The 16,999-nt window shown below is 44.1% G+C and overlaps 1 protein-coding gene across 1 annotated transcript in view; it reads right to left on the bottom strand.

The window, feature by feature from the left end:
• Positions 1 to 1,394: 1,394 nt before the first annotated feature.
• TOP1 (DNA topoisomerase I) overlaps positions 1,395 to 16,999 on the bottom strand; it is a 69,471-nt gene continuing 53,866 nt past the window's right edge. Inside the window, exons 10-21 of the mRNA XM_026093000.2 lie at positions 14,629 to 14,750; positions 13,788 to 13,910; positions 12,044 to 12,231; positions 11,285 to 11,429; positions 10,163 to 10,306; positions 8,756 to 8,941; positions 7,102 to 7,170; positions 6,345 to 6,459; positions 5,441 to 5,568; positions 4,188 to 4,282; positions 3,221 to 3,370; positions 1,395 to 2,802 (exon numbers count right to left, since the gene is read on the bottom strand). Of these exons, the coding sequence (XP_025948785.1) occupies positions 2,700 to 2,802; positions 3,221 to 3,370; positions 4,188 to 4,282; positions 5,441 to 5,568; positions 6,345 to 6,459; positions 7,102 to 7,170; positions 8,756 to 8,941; positions 10,163 to 10,306; positions 11,285 to 11,429; positions 12,044 to 12,231; positions 13,788 to 13,910; positions 14,629 to 14,750 (1,568 nt within the window). The 3' untranslated portion in view covers positions 1,395 to 2,699. The remainder of the gene's footprint in view (positions 2,803 to 3,220; positions 3,371 to 4,187; positions 4,283 to 5,440; positions 5,569 to 6,344; positions 6,460 to 7,101; positions 7,171 to 8,755; positions 8,942 to 10,162; positions 10,307 to 11,284; positions 11,430 to 12,043; positions 12,232 to 13,787; positions 13,911 to 14,628; positions 14,751 to 16,999) is intronic.

Here is a 16,999-nt window from a genome sequence, read left to right as displayed (position 1 = left end):
TCTGCTGCACTAGGCTGAGCGCAGGGCTGTGACTAACCTGCCTTTGGCTGCAGCGAGGACTTGGGGAAAAGCCTCCAGGCTCCTGAGAGCCTTGCACTACAACCCAGGCCCCGGAGATCAGTGCAGAGTGCTCCCATTAGTAATATGGAATAAAAGGACAGCCCAAACACTTCGTGATGGCCTTCCTCTTGTTTCCTGGGGCTTTTGGAAACTCAGCTGCAGCATGTCCTGGCTCTCCACAAAGAGAGCATCTTAAGGAATGTGAAGGGAAGAACCACCACCTTACCACTGGGGCCACCCCAGGCCCAAACAAGCACAACCAGCCCCTTCTCCCTGCCGGAGGTCAGCCTGGCTGTGCCCCTTGCTCCTGATACCTCAAGTGATTTCAGATTTCACTAAAGTACCAGCCTCAGCTTCCAAGGATGCTTAAAGGGATCCCAAATACAGATACAAAGCCACATTCACAATATCATGCTAACAGACAGTTAACAGTCAAAAAGGGCATCCTCTACTCGGCATCGTGCAGCTGGTCTCAAACAGGGACCAAGCAGCTTCTCATCAAAAGGTAATAAAATCCTTCAGGCAAGTCCTGCTGGGGCTGGGAAGGGGAACTCCTGCTGCCCAGCAGGGCAGCTCTGTGCTCAGAGCTTGGCGATCAGGCTGCTGCTCCTGAAGCGCAGCCTTGCTCAAGGGGACTAATGGGGGAAGACACAGACACAGCCCCCAAACACGCTGCCATCTGTGCACAGGGAAGGGCTCTGGGGACCAGATGAGCCAACAGGCTTCCTCAAGCCTCAACTTCACAACCTAAAGCATTAGCTTGGGCTCATCAGCAAGCAGCAGGATCCAGCTCTCTGTGCCCCTAACCAGGGCTCCAAAGTGCCCTGCGCTGTGATGGGTCCAGCTACACAACCGCACACACAACAGCGTCACACCAGAGAGGAGACTGCTGCTGAGCCACCATGACCCCACACACAAGGCGAGCACCGATGGAAGATTACTCAAAATATGACAGCAAATGCTTTCAGCCACTAGAGAAAGTGTAATTGCTTCCCAAGGCCAGTCATGGCCAGACACTTCATCTTAGATCCCTGGCATCGTTATGAAACCCCATCAAACTCATCCACAGCGGGGACACGCTGCTGGGTCAACTCCCAGCACACCTGGCTCTTGACAGCATCTTCTGCACCAGCTCTGCTCAGAGGAGGAAGGCTCAGGGGTCTTGCCCTGGAGGTAGCGCACACTGGTAGGAGTCTGTAGAAACGCGAGGGCTGAGTCCCCTCCCTCCGGTGTCCACAACAGGGCACCAGCCCTCCCAAACTCCTGAACTAGGAAAAGAATCGGGGGCCTCACAACCTGCTGCTCTGAGCTGAAAAAACACACAGACACCAACACTCAGTTAAGTTGTAGGAATTTATTTTAAATAACCTACAGTTGATTAAAAGGGAATTCATGATAAAAATAGAAGATACTTGTTGAGGAAAGGCTGCAGGAAATGGTCTTCGCACACACACTACGCTAACAATGCCTCTAAAACTAATGATTATAGCAAAAAAAGGTTTCACATTAAAATTCTGCTTTTTAATTTTTTAAAATTTTTTTACACAATTACAAAAGAAAAAATAAAAGCCCTAAAATCTGGATTATTTTTCCTTTTTGGACCAATGCTCATTTCCATCGAAATTTATTGACCTGTGAAACTTCTTTTTACACAATAAAATCTTTCAAGTAAAAGAGGGGAGTGGGGCTTAGAAAAAAAGGGGGGAAAAAAGGTAAAACAGTCTGACAAACCTAAAAGGTAGATATTCTTGAAGTATACAGAGCGTGCTCAGAACAAAGGGTGATGGGAATGCCATTTGTTGCCATTTTCACTTGTCTTCAAATTCCACATTCATCTCCCCACCACACAACCCCCTCCCCCCACCCGCTCCCCAAATCTACACGATCTTTAAGATCAAGAAGAAAAAACTGCTTAAATATTTTAAAATAATTAAAAGAAATAAAAATTCACATTTAAAAAGGAACACTCAAGTCAGGAGGCCGATTTCCCATCACGCTTTGCTTTGAACAGATGCAGTGGATTTTTGTAATTCATGTTCCAATGCCACGACTGTTTCAAGTGACAAAAAAAAAGATTTGGGTATTTCCATGACAACAGTGACGGCTGTAATAGGTGCGTTGGGTTTCTTAAATTTTATTGGCTTGTTAAGTTCTGAAATGGGGTGGGAGGGGGAAGGGAAGGGCAGGGGATAAGGAGTCCATTTTCTATTAAAATATAGAAGTTATTGCAAAACCCTAACTGTAAAAACGCACCAATATAATTGGATTTTGTATACAGTAGCTAAAGATTCCCACGCTCTCAGTGTGATGGTGAATTTGCCTGGCGGAAGGTTGACAAATCCCCCATCCACTTGCCCTGCTTCAAGAGGAAAAAAAACCACACAAACCAGACAGCTAGAATTTGGATCTCTGAAACATTTTTAAATAAGTTGTCCATAGGACAACTGGCTCAGCTCCTTTAAGAGATTTCCAGGTTACTCTTTCTCCAAGATGTTGGCGGTTTTATCTGATGCTCACTTGCCCCTTTCCTCCCCCTTCCCCAGCATCCAAGGACAAGTAAGGCTCACAGTTTATCAATCTCCCTAAAAACCAGGCTACTCCCCCTTTTTTCCCATAAAATTCAGCTCATTAAAAACAGGTTAAAATTCATAGTCTTCCTCTGCCATGTCGATAGCCCAGGCAAATTTCTCTCGTTGGGTTTTGTTATAAATCTTCTCTATAGGGATTCCCCACTTCTTACACCTGCAGAAGAAGAGACACTGGTTAAGAGTCAACATGGCACAGGTGTCCAACCCCTTGCTGTCCCACTCTCCCTCAGCGCCTTCCAGCTCTACTCATGCTCCATCAGGAGATGTTACTCGGCTGAACAGGACCAGCTACTTCACCATTAGACCCCTGCAGATTTCCTGACCCATCGCCTCCCAGAGCAGTGCTAGTTTTGACTGACACAGGACACTTGCCTCAAGAGAGTCATTTAAAACTACTGTAAACTACTTGCAAATATAAGGGATGAGAGAGTCATCCTCAGAAGAGTGTCTGCCACAGAGACTGACCTCTCACAGCAGAGGGCCACTGCTCTCAGCCACAGCCTTTGTTAACTGGGGAACAAGACACAGGTGAAGGAGTGGTTCCCTCCAGCACGCCCTAGGCAGACACTTACCAAGCAACAGAGATCCTGGGATCCAGATAGTTGAGTTTGGAGGTGCCCAAGGCAATCTGCTTGTTCTCCTCCCTATCTGTAGCCTGAACCTCAAGCTTCATCAGCTGCTCCTCAATCCTCTGCACAGCCTTCTTCTTGCTCTCCACTGTCCTGGGGTGGGGAAGAAACAAAATGTTTAATCCCTGATGCCTTGCTGAGGCTGAGGCTACTGCACTGCAGGAACCCAGAGGGACCCTGCTCAAGGTAAGCAATGTGACCAGCCACAGAAGGCAGCCACGTCAACATGTATGGTGACACAAACCACGCAGCACATGCAATTAAAAACTGACATAGTCAAAGGCAGAGCAGAGCTCCTGAGCTGGAGTTTTGTTTTAAGGGGTTGGAAGCAACAGCCTCAACTGAAGCACTGACACTACACACACTTCAAAAACAGCCCATCTTATTCCTCTTTAATAGTCATGCTGCAGTTCCACCTTCAGAACTCCCTTAACTCAGTACCCCCTGTCTATTCTGCAGAGCACAGACACGGTCTGTGTACAATGCCTGCAGCCCTGGGCTTCAGATAGTGCAGAGTAGGACTGAGAAGTGCATTTGCATTTTCTAGTTCCCAGCTTCCTGACTCCCCATAAAGATGGGGATGCTGCACTTTGCTTGATCCATTACTTTGCTTGGTCCTGGGTAGCAGGGTGGTTACTATGCCACTGGCTGGTGCTCAGCTCAGAGGGCTGAAAGACACAGCAGAGACTGATGCTAGTGACCACATCAGGAGCTGCAGTGTCGGGCCACTCTATGCTCCTCAGCTTGAAGGCCACTTCTTCACACATAGGGCAAAGAGGGGACCAGAAAGCCTGAAGAAGTCTTCCCAGCTCTCTTGGATCACAGGCTAGGGAAGCAGAAGACAGTGCTGAAGGACCACTGGAGCTGACAGTACTGGGAGCATTGCACAGCCTAGTAACACCAGCCTTACTTTTTAGACTTCTCATCCCTCCGGACCTTGGCATCAGCTTTGGCGCTTTTCAGTTCTCTCCTGGCATCAGCTAACTGCTCCTTCTTGGCATCAATCTAGGAGAGGCAAAACCAAAGGGCAGCACTGTGAACAACCCGCAGACAACTGTGGCTGTCACCCCTGTGCAGCATGACCCAGCAACTGAGTCTATGACCATGATCAGAAGCTAACAGGGCTCAGAACCACTTCTACGAAACAATGAGGCCATTGGCCTTTCAATGTGCTGTGGGGTCTAGTGCAGGGAAGTGTTCCCTTGAAGAAACAGGGCCCCAGACAGCTCCAAAGACACAGTGGCAGCTGGGAGAAAGCCACTCGCAGCCTTCTCACAGAGCTGCATCCAAGCAGGGGAAGGGATTGGCATGGCCTGGGACTGGCCAAGAGCCTGTGCAGCCTGCTTGTCTGTCTTCACTGTCTCCCACCAGTACTAGCTCCCTGATGGTACCACAGAAGGACCATCCTTGTTCCCTCAGTGGGCATCAGTTCTTGTCCCAAATCTTACACATTGAAAGCTGATAAGAGTTCAGGCAGCTCTCTTTTGGTAAGCTTAGGATTCAGGGAGATTTAGTATTTTGCAGCTCCTTCAATTATTCCCCTTAAACTTCCCCCAAGCTCTAAGATCTAGGGTGGAGGCAGCCATGTTAGGTGTTACAGAAGCAGGGGTCACTGCAGTGCCAAACCAAAAGTCCTTATTGTGAAGGTTATTCTAAAACCAGACCAGGAACAGACCTAGCCCTTTTGCACCTCATGGCCTTCACCAGAAACAATCTGCAAAGGAAGAGGTCAGGTCAGAGGGGCATAATGTACCACGTACACAGCCTGCACTGACAGTGGCCTGGGATTCTTGTAACAGGAGTGGATGCCCACTCCCGTTTCTTTATGGGGACACAAGTCAGAGCTACAGACTGCAGCTCTTAAGTTTTAATAGCAGCAGAACGCGCTGCCCAGTCATCTGTCAAATGAAGGGCAGCTAAAAAGGGTCTGGTCTTGGTCTCCATGAATAAATGACGACTCAGACTGAAAGGCAACACTTTGAGCTCAATACTATGCTTCCAGAGTCCTCCTCTCCAAACAGGCCCATTTCTGATACAGCACTAACCAAATCCTGACAGGGAAACGCTGGCTCCCCTTCCATTTTACCCCAAGTAAAGGAAATGCAAGTTCCTGGATGCAGAACTTTGAACCCTGCTGCAACCAAAAAGCCAGGGTGAGGGTACCTTGCTCTGCAGATTCATCATGGACTTCTCGAAGGTCTTCGGTGGAGCCCTCTGGTGGTTACACAAAATGGCAACCGCTCTGTTGGCACGGTTATAGGAAAGGATCTTCGCTGGGATGTTGTCATCCGCTGTGAATTACAAAGAGAAGGTGAACAAGTGGTGTCCTCTGGGGCTTAACAGCCCCAGCCATCGTCCCACTCACTTTGTCAGCTCCCACTCACTGGTGAAATGACTTTCCCTTCTGACAGGCCAATCTCAGTGCTACACTCTAATCACAGCATTAAGAAGAGCCTGGCTACTTCCACCCTGGACCCTAACTCCTTGTGGACTGCTTCCTTCGATAGCAATAAAGGCAGCATTTGCCACTCACCAGAAAAAGGAGAAGCACATCTGTGCTCAGAGCAGGGGACAGTAGGACCACACAACTCAAGACACTGTTGAGCTTCACAGGCCCCTCCACAAACAGGAAGGGATGTGCCTGCTTTGTAAAGCTGATCAAAGTACAAATTACCAGTGCTCAACATGGGGATTGTGAATGAGCAGCCAGGAAACATGGGGATGTTACAGAAGCAGGCGTTGCCCGCCACCTATAGCATTTTACAATTAACAGGAAACAAATGAGAGATTTGGTAAAGACCAGGCATGTCCTACTACACACACTTTGGTGTGCTCGCCAGTCAACTCTGCACTACCCCAGTGCTGGGCTCCTCAACCACCTCCAAAATATTGTCTTGAAGTAGATTTTTGATCAGACCTCAGCTGTTTGACATTTACACTGGGAGAAGAGCAAACAGGAAATATTATAGAGACTGATTACTTGACACTAAGCCAAAGAAGCCACGTCTGTATTGCAGGATGAGATCCATTCCCCCAGACCCACCACAGTTGCAGAGACAGGACTTACGGTTAGTGAGCTCCTTGAGCTGCTGCTGTAGCGTGATGGAGGCATTGTAAGTACGGAATACCTTGGCTGTCAGTCCCTCCATAAGGTCTTGAAGATGTTTATTTAAGATACTGGTCTAAGGAAGCAGAAAGCAGGTGACAGTTAGCACCAGAATCAACCACAGCATCTGTGAAGTTCCTGGACACACTGCTGACGAAGGCATGCAGCTCACAGCTAGAACCTGACTAGCATACTCAAACCTGACACCCAATGGCCACATCTTCACTGAAACCACAGGAAAAGTGAACAAAGAAACAAAAAGGGTTAGACCAGTGTCAAGTACCATGTATGGCCAAAAAAACCCTTTTTCCAGTGTGGTGCTTTTGGGTCCCACTAGGTGGAAATGGGCCTGTCTCACCCCAGCAGAGGTGTCTGAACCACCACAGTGCTCCCACAGAGCCAAACATACAGTTAGGGACAGCATCTGAAAAAATGTCACCTCACACAATCATCTTTGGACTCTGAAAAGAAACCTCCCTAAGTCAGAGCCAATCAGGTTCCCCAGGAGCAAAGCCCATCACTTCAGGAGCCTGCAGGCACAGTGAACAATATGGACACCAGCTGGAGAGCAACTCACTGCCTCCAGACCACCCAGGCCAGCTCTGGAAAAAAATGCCACAGAGATCACTTCTGGAACAGGGTGGCAGCTATTGCCTGGTTCAGAGTGAGCATGTCCACAGTGCTCCGCCACCCTCCTCCCTCACCATTATGTGCTTACATTGAGGCGATCAAAGAGGTCGTCCTCTGGCTGCTTGTTCTCCATGAACAGCTGAAGATTCTTAAACACCTGCAAGAAAAGAAACCCCACATCTAAGGCACACAGACTGGACAGTGCTGGGAAGCAGCAACACCTACGGAGGTCTCCCTTCCAACATGCCGGTTTAAACCTGCTTTCAGGCAGCAGTGAGGAAGAAGCTGAATGCAGCTTCCCAACAGGCAAACACTTATCTCTGAAGATAACACTTGTGCTGAAGGTTCCTCCTCAGCAACAGGAGTCTTGGGCATTTAATGCCATGTATCCTCAACCTCTAGATAAGATGGCAAGAGACCTGCTTCTGCTCTGGCTTAGCTGCCTAACAGAGAAAAAGACCCCAAAAAGCTAGTGTTTTCCCCTTACTCTCCAGCATTACTCCAAAGAAACCTGTGAGCCATTTTCCATGCAGAGAAGCAAACAAAAGCCAGCCCTTCTCACTGCTGTGTTGTTTCATACAATTCCACCGCAAGCAAGTTTCACTGGGGTAGGAGGAATAATCAAAGCCTCTTGATTACACAGTGATCACAAATCCAAGCTCTCTGTTTTCCAAATCCCCAATTCCCAGCTTCTCATCAACACACATTCTTCTTCTACAGAGACACCTAATATACAAAGATTCCTAGCTCCACAATAATCAATTTCATTGTAAGTACTGAAGAGGAAACACCAAGGGACCAATGTCAATAAATTTAAACAGGAAAAAAAAAATATTTTTTTCCTTTAAAAAAGGGACAACAAGAATTCCAGCACACACTCATTTCTCTAGTGGCCATAGTTTTTCTTTCATTTATTTTGTTCCCCAAGAGGTCAACATTTACTGCTGTTTGTCATCACAATTAGTGCAGTATTATACACGCAGTATTTAACATGGTGCTAAATGCAGAGCTGTGGACCAGCTGCAAAGCTTGGTTACACCCACAAAAACAAAGTCTTTCTGGACAGAATCCTCCAGTTGACACTGATGGATGGGCTTCCCATCACAGCAGATGTGAAACTGATGGAGGATAAAAATAAAGGAAATAATGTCGCCTAGGAAAGAAGTCTTGGTTAGTAGATACCCATGCTCGTAAGTCAGACCTATCTACTGTATGCTCTGGAGTATCCAGGATCAGGACCTATCGCATCAAGGTCACAGCTCCAACACAAACAAAAACACCCTGATAGAGAAGTTAGTATCATGCAAGCCTGAATCTCCTAACTGCTACTCTAACAACAGTGTCATTCAATGTTGTAATTCAAAGCCTTTTATGCTATTATTTGCCATTTGTGCCTAGAAGTCTACCACCTACAGGTGACAAAACCAACTCTGCTGACCAGAACAAGACCCAAAGAACTCATTTAACCTAACTGTTACTATTATGCTATGTCAGCTCTTGGCACTGAGACCACAGGAAAGAGCAGTAAAATGGCTAAACACCACAGTGCTGGGTTATGTCATACCAACAGCAGCCTTATCCCCTTCCGAAGACACTTCCAGTAAAAGTGGAAGAACATTAGTTGACTTATTTTCTGACTAGGTATCTGATCACTGACAAAGCATCCAGTTATTGCCGCTAAGACTAGATCCACCACATTTTTCTGCAATGCATCTGTGGATATGTTTGTGGAGATGCCTTACCCTCTTCTCAACGGGGACTTTGTTGTAGTATCGGATGGAGTCTTTACCGAGGAAGTCAAACTCAACCACGTATTCCTGGCCATCCAGTTCAGGATGCAGCTTGATATGTTCTACTCTGAGAGAGCAGCAGCCCACAGTGTCAGCCGTCTCTCCTTCTTCTTTTTCATTGCCAGCTCTCAGAGCAAGCTACATTTAACCAAGAAAAGAGAGGTAAGCATTTCAAACTATCCTGGTAACAGAGATCGTGAAAACTGTTAAAAAAAAGCATCTTTGAAAAGGAGAGGTATGAAAGGCTAGTTACTGAGGAAAGCATGAAAATAGTTTGAGGCACAAAGAAATGCAATGGAATTTGCATGTCCAAGGCCATGGAAAAGAAAAATGGAGAAAACGCACTTGAGTGGCTAAAACTGACATTTAAAAAATTCTGATATCAATAAAACCTCTAAGTTCTTTTTAAACATGCTTTAAATAATCCTACACTAAAGCCAAAAGCCAATCTACCACAATCCCTTAAACAAAAATTGAGGTAAGGTTTAATGCAAGATATTTTACCAACTTTCTCTTGTTAAGTAACTCAAGCTTTAAGATAGTTCCGATTAATGAAAATCCATTTAAAAAACATTTGAAACTTTTTTAATCAAACCAATTTCCACGTGAGTTCAACCTGATATAATAAAGAGCAACTGATGAACTTTTTTGTAAGCTGAAAAAATACAATTTAAATAGCATTTGACACTTTCCCTGGCTCACACATAAATAATCTAAAGGCTGTACTAGGCTGCACTAAAAAAAGTGTTTAAACAGTACTGGCTAAACCAATCTTTAATTTTTGAAGATAACCTGAAGTGTTCATATGAAACCCAATTATTCAAATCAAACTTCCCTAATTTAAATCCAACCATCTTGAACAGAAACTTAATTTGGCTGGTCAAGAAGCCATATGGTAGCAGGGCAACAGCTCTCTGGGAACCAGTTTTGAATAGCTTAAATACATCAATGCAACTGCAGTCTTTATGCTGTGGGAAGAGCAAGTAGCATAATTATGAACATCATGACTGTGACCCCAAACTAAGAGGTGACAAAATAACAGAAATTCCCAGCAGGAAAACTGAAACAGCTGGAAACAAAAGGCCCACACAAAGTTCCCAGTAATCCAACCGGGAGATTTTAGAAAGAGGTCATGAATTTTGCCTGAGCAAAAACAATGCTGCCTGAAATAGCCATGTTCAGTACAATAGTTTATTGCTTTGAATTTCCAGGTAATGAGAAGGAAAGGGAGATAGGAGCCTGCCCACCAGGAAGCCTCAGGATACCTTAGCAACTGGGCTTAATTCAGACACTCAGCAGTCTTGAGTACTTCCAGCAGAACATGAAAGGAAAGAGAGCATGCTGGGGAACGAGCCTTACTTTATCAATGAAGTACAGTGCCACAGCCCTCTGCCGTACTTTCATCTCTTTGGATTTCCAGTCTTCTCGATATTGATTTCGAATTTTATCTACGCACTTCTTCAACCTCCGAGCTGTCTCGTACTTCTGCCAGTCCTTCTCACCCTGCAGAGAAAGTTGGAATACAGTTAGCATCAGAAAACAGGCAGAAGACCAGCTCCAACCTGCTTCTTGGGGCATGTCAAGTTTGTGTACAGCGAATGGTCTCACTGTACAAAAGTGCCAAGATTTCACTGCTTAAAAAAAAAAAAAAAAAGACAGAAAAGACATTTTATGCATTCCATGCTCAACATAAAAGTGGTTTCCTCTGCTTTATGCAGATGCCTGTTTTCAGCTGTGTAATTAGACAAACATAAGATGTAAAAGCAACATCAACAGATCATTATTATTACATATTCAAGTCACAGCAAAAAAGCCACGAATTCCCAAGGACAAAGATCCTCCACACTTGTAGGGCAAATTTCTTGTTTCCAATCCAGGAAGTTTCTTAAATGATTTCATAAGAACTTACATCTTACCCCCCAAACTGAAATCTTCTTGTCTTCCAAAGAGTTCATCATTTCTTTCATTGGACTGATCACTGACCAGCTACTTGCTCCCACAACAGGATTTGTTTTCCCTTATCATGAACTCTGCAGTCTTCTCAGACAGTAACCTGACTACATTTTTAACTTCACAGTAATTAATTAGCAGTCCATGGTTAGAATTTCAGCACATGATCGGGTACGGGAAGTTAGGGCCAAAAGTAGTTAAAACATCCACCAGAAGTAGTCTGTTTTGGGATAAAATGCTTCCTTTTAGGTTTAGAGAGTAACAGACTCCTGCTATGAATGATACAATAATGCTTTTCAATAGATATACTTTTAACAGATTTCCACTATTCTCCTATGCAGCAATTGCATTCTTTTTTTTTTTTCCTCCTTCCAAAGGGGAACAGAAGCACAGAGACTTTCCTACGATTTTCAGTCAACAGTAGAAGATAAAATAGCAGGACAGCTTTACTCCTTATCACTGTTCTAGCCAACATCTGTATTTCCTTCCATGAGACACAACCAATAAGAAATCTTTTAACTAGATCTTTACCTTAATTCTTGAACTGGGGTTCAACATGATGTATTTGATAGAACCTTGGATGTTCTCAGTCCATGAAACCAGCCAGGTGACCTTGTTATCATGCCGGACCTCTTTCCATTTGTGTCCTGGTGGAGGAGCAGGGATCTTTGAATCCCTGCGTAGTTAGAAAACAGAGGGAAGAAAAAAAAACAAAAAACCCTGTAAGAGACTTCCACAGTAACAGAAGAGAGAGAAATAATGAACACCAAGACGCGGTAAGAACAGGGAAGAAGACTGAAGCAATGCAACTGCATATTTGCACAAGCAAGAGATCAAGTGACTCAAACTGAACAGTCAAAGATCAGAAGTGTAACTGCTATGTCTGCTAAAGAATTAAACTGTAGATGTGAACACACGTGCTAACACCAGCTCTGATTTGTGGATGCTTCAATAGCTACACTTATCAGGAGAGGACTGGGGAGAAGTCCACCAAACCTTGGCCTTGGACATCAAGGAAGATTAAATAGGACAGTCTACTTAGAAGGAAATTCATTTTTGGCAATGCTAACAGGAAAGACAGTTTCAGCAGATGTAAGCAGTAGGGATGGGGAGGAAAATACCTTGAAAAAGCTCTACATAAAGCCCATGGTAGTCTTGTCTCTGCAATACACATGTCTAAGATAAGCAACACATTTATTTCTAAGAGCTTGGATATCAAGCTATACAGGATTTTTAAAAAAGCAGCTAACTAGAAAGCAAAAAAAGAGGTGCAAAGCACCCAAAGCTCACTTGCTGCAATTGATGATGATGTCTTCTGGCATGATGCGTCTCTTCAACATGCCCATTTTGGGATGATTCCCACGTCCTCGGAAGAGACCTGGGGGTTCAATCTTGAAGTTGGCAATCCTCTCCTTGTGGTTGTCCATCACACAGTAACCATACTCCTTCAATAGCCGCTCATTCTCGTCTTTGATTTTCTGGGAAAACCCAAAAGCAAAAATGATATGGTCGCTCAACATCACTACGTATTTCTACATGCCAACACTTAGGAAACACTTGATATTTGCACTAAATTAATGCTGAAGACCTGACTCAAAACCAGGTCTCCATCATGCCAAATGCTGTACCCAAAACACAGCAAAGTGCAGACTGTCCAGAAAAGCATTCATAAAAAGTAAGCAGCAAAACAAACAGGAAAAAGGGAAAAAATATGCAAAAAACTTAAATCTTAACTTTGAGGGAAACGGACCAAGGCAGTTGAAGATAGCTATGATTCTGGAGTGGAATTCACTTCATTCACCTCTATCTACATATCACAGTTACAAGGGCACTTTAAGTGCAGCAGTCCCACCACAGTACTGTTGCTTTATAGTTTATTTTCAGCCCCAGAGTAAGCCCTTGAAGTCCACTGGACTTCACATCTTTTTGTTTAAAAACAAACAAAAAAAACCCCAAACCACACACACACACCACCCACACTTGCGTTTGAACTCAGAAAGCAGGCAGAGGAATGGCTCCAGACTGCTGCTCAAGACATGTCAAGCCTCTGTCAGCAAATGTTTTCAGAAGTTGGAAGTGGTCTCATAACTACAAAAGTGCTGAAATTTCCCTGCATGCTTCTGTGCTTGAACTCTAATAATACAAAAGAAAGAGGCTGGGAAAAATAAAATCATCGCAGCCCAAATAAATCATCAAGAATCTGACCCACAAACAGCACTGATGCACCAGCTAAAGAAACTAACAGAAAAAGCCACTTCTGTTCCACTGGAACACAGTTCACAGTGTGAACTGGGGGAAGGCCCACTCATGTTTAGCAAACGAAACATTAAGACACAAGCTTTCTACTCTGGTGGGATCCATCTGCCCCCAAAGACAGGTTTCCAGGCAGCTGGGGGCCTCACTTCAAGGAGAATTACAGCAGTATTGCAGAAGACCAACGGAGAACATGGGGTAAGTTTGTGGCTCTCATTGGAGTGACTCTCCAAACACTCATCCAAAAGTTATCTATTCTCCTCACAAGCCACTGTAAACAGGAAAAACTCCTTTTTTAAGTGACAAAATTGAATTAAATGGAGACCTAATGTTTAAAATTTGCTTTCCATATATTTTATTCACAAATGTCTTCAGTGCATCCCTTCCACCATCCCCGATTTTGCCCTCCAAACCCAAGGAGCTGCCAAAATGAAAATCTATCATTAGCAGCTTACCTGAGTGGCCAGTGCTCATTATAGGGCAGGGATGTAGCTACTACATGAGTAACTATGCTCCCATGCACGTATCAGCTCCAATTCTCTTTATTTACTTAAGCAGGATAGATGCCTTAGAGCTATCAATATAATTTCAAGTCAAAGTGTAAACACAGTACTTTGTCCTACCTAAGCTATGCAGCAAAGATTCCAAGAATTAACACAAAAGTTCTGTAAGTTAGTAAAAGCTGACTTACAATGGCAAGGCAGGCAGAGGAACAATTACACAAAGATGTTTACACGCCAGCTAAGCATTTTAAGGAGTCTCCTACAATTCCCTCTAGTACCTGTTTCTCCTCCTTGGACATCTGTTTCCTAGCTTCCGACTGAGCTTTGAAATACTGGCTCATGTGGGTGAAGTCACACTTGCTGAGGTTGGTGATAGTGCTCTTCTCTTCAGAGGTCATTTCCTTGCAGAAAGAAAGCAGTGCTTTAAGTTTTCATACATGCATAACAGAGCATACCCTGCCTCAGACAGTTTAAACAGCAACAACAGATAGGTTCTTACAGTAAACTTCCCAAAGCCCCCATATTCTTGCATACACTGACTCTAGCCAAGGTCAAAAAGAAGAGGACAAGCAGCAGAGCGCACGGGACACTAGTCTTCTAGCGATCTGATCTCTGTAACCACTGTGCAGTGCCACAGCACCGCTCAAAGTGTTCTCCCACTGAACACTGGCTGAGATTGTTGAGGGATAGTGAAGAAATCCGGAAACCTGTCTCAAAAAATTGTGTCAGCTGATTTAAAGGTTTGATTTCATGGCATGGTAAGTCAACTGAGGTGAAGTTCTGGCTCTGAAGGTCTTTGGAACAGGCTTCCTTCTAATATAAAGATGGCTCTTCAACAAGGCATATAGGAATCAGATCAGCTATACCCCACAAGGCTATGACAGGCAACTGTCATTTGGAAAAGTCTGATCTTTATTGGTTTAAAAGGTATTTATGATAAGGCCCTTCCTGGTGAAGCTTCAGGATAAAATGGAAATTTCACAGCTAAGATCTGAGGCAGCTTTCAGTTGACACAAGCTAACCTTCCTGTGTGTGGAACAGCAGTCCCTTTTCATTGCCGAGCATGGAGAAGACACCAGTCATGTCTGCAGTCATTCCAGCCCAGGACTACACACATACCTTTCTCCAGTCTTTGAAAAAGTTTTTCCTGAAGATCTCCTTTGTAGTGTATTCATGATCAAGCATTTTTGCAAAGAATGTGGCAACTTCTTCTGCTTTGGTGCTCAGCTTCATGACTTTACCTACAAAGAGAGGTTTTCTTTTTAAAACACAGGGTAAACTTAGGAATTGAAGTCAGAAAGAAGCAATGGTAATTACCTTAAAGGACACTATACTTTTCCCACAGAAAAGTTTTTCACACAGATGTTATATGGGATGGCAAATTTGACAGGTAAAGAAAATACAGGAGCACAACTGCTTGACTTTCATCAGAAACATTTTGAAAAGTTTCTTCTGGAACCCAAACATTAGAAATAGCAATACCAGTCCAATGTGAGACAGGTTAGAGAGATGCAGGGCAGGAAGGGGAAAAAGGTCTCCTGAGGGAAGCCCTATGCTGAGACCTCCCAGTGATGTCTATGTGCCTGGGGAGATACTCCTGTTTGAGGTGGAAGAGGCAAATAATTGTATCATATTTCATATTCCAAAACTCAGACATATGAATTACTATCTCCATATTTCTCTTCTACCCACAGACATACACAGCTTTGGAACATCCCTTTAGCCTTCAGCTATTTCTGGCCAGGAACAGCCCTCACTATACATACACCACAAACAGGCTGAAAGCAATGCCAAACATTAAATTCCCCTTCACTGCTGGGAACTGTGTCAGAATTCTGCTAATCGTCTGAGGCCTTCATCATGGGAATGCACTTCTGTGTCTCCAAATCATGCTTGAAAGCTAGTCATATTTAAGACTGAGCTTTCAATGAACAAAGAATGTCACATTTCAGCTTATCTGCAAGACTGCTGTACAAAGTGAAATTGCTGCAAGGAAAAAGATTTTGTGAAGACAAGGGAAGAAGAGGGTGCTGTGGATTCAACATCTAACATTCGCATCGAGCATGCCTTTTCAGTCCGAATCTCATTCCCAATGACACATGAGATGCCAGTGATCTCTGTGAAGGATTTTGCATGCACCTCACATCTACAGCTAGTTGCGAGGAATATTTAGACTCCCAATAGGCTGGCAGAGAGTCAGCACCTGGGGATTTTTTTTTTTAACCTGTCTGTTTTACTGCACAAAAAGTCAATGGAAGAAGTGCTGCAGTTAATTCTAAGCTATTGAGAAAAGCTACAGTACTTTTGATTTACTACATGTTTAAAAACAAGTTACATCATCTCCAAAATTATAGCAAATGCGTTATCTATAAAGCTTTAAAATCTATAAAGCCTTGTAAAACAGAGCTTAGCAAAAGGTCCTAAAGATCTGAAAATACCCCACATTATAAATTAAACCAACAGTAACCCTGCCAATTTTTAAACTGCAACCTAAAATACAGCATTTGTTTGCTTAAAACAGGAAGCAGGGGAAGGAAGAGACAGCAAGGGAAACACTTTTTCCAGGCTGCAAGTCTAACCTGAAAGGCGCTATCAGTTAGTACCACACTACAGGGCTAAACCGACTGAAGTTGCTTCCAATTTGCTGAACGGCAGTACATGCACACCAGTCATCTTTATCTAATTGTTTTAGAGTAGATTTCATTGGATTTGATTTCCTTTTTCCAAAGGTTTGAAAAGGCTCTCAGTTATAAGGCTGTATCTTTTAAAAAAGAGATGAGAATTTTTCCAGAGCACTGAACATTAGTTACCTGACTTAAAAGCTGAAAACCAGAGAGCAACCAAGGGACATACTAGCAGAAGAGATCACATTGCCATGACTCAAAGGCAACTACCATCACATATATTCTTAACTTGCCCTATCTACGAAAAGCATGCAAGTTCAAGCCGCCTTTATGGTAAGAGTAGTAGCTTGTTTAACCACAGTCCCTCGAGCACATATCCAAGCCCTAATAGATGGCTTTGGCGTTTCAAGCTCCCTTCCGAGTCCGGTGTTGTAAGCTCTAACAATAGCTCAGGCAGTCATTATGTTAGATAGGAGCAGGCACTCTTACTGCAGCGCAATCACGAGGCAAGGGATGGATTCCTCCAGTGAGAGCAGCAGCCTGGCAGCTGGCTGGCTGGCCCCAGCGTGACTATTGGACTCTACAAATCATCCTAGGATAATCTTGAAATTAGACAATGCCTTGTGAGCACAGACAGCAGCTCTCAGCAGCTGCTGGGTAAATCAGACATTTGATTTTTAGCCTACTTTCTCAAGGCAGGCTTACACGATTGCTTTGTTTGTGAGAATCCCCCCTGCACACACACACAATTTTTGAGCTTATTGGTTGATTTCAATCACAGAGACAGAGGCTGCAAAAACCCTGCACTTCCTCTAGACTTTATGAAATAGATGGCTAGATAGGAGAGAAGCTTATTACTGCCTGCA

This window comes from Dromaius novaehollandiae, chromosome 16 (assembly GCF_036370855.1).
Source record: "Dromaius novaehollandiae isolate bDroNov1 chromosome 16, bDroNov1.hap1, whole genome shotgun sequence".
NCBI lineage: Eukaryota > Metazoa > Chordata > Aves > Casuariiformes > Dromaiidae > Dromaius > Dromaius novaehollandiae.
Note: the sequence above shows the minus strand (reverse complement) of the source record. Positions and strands in the feature narration are given on the sequence as shown.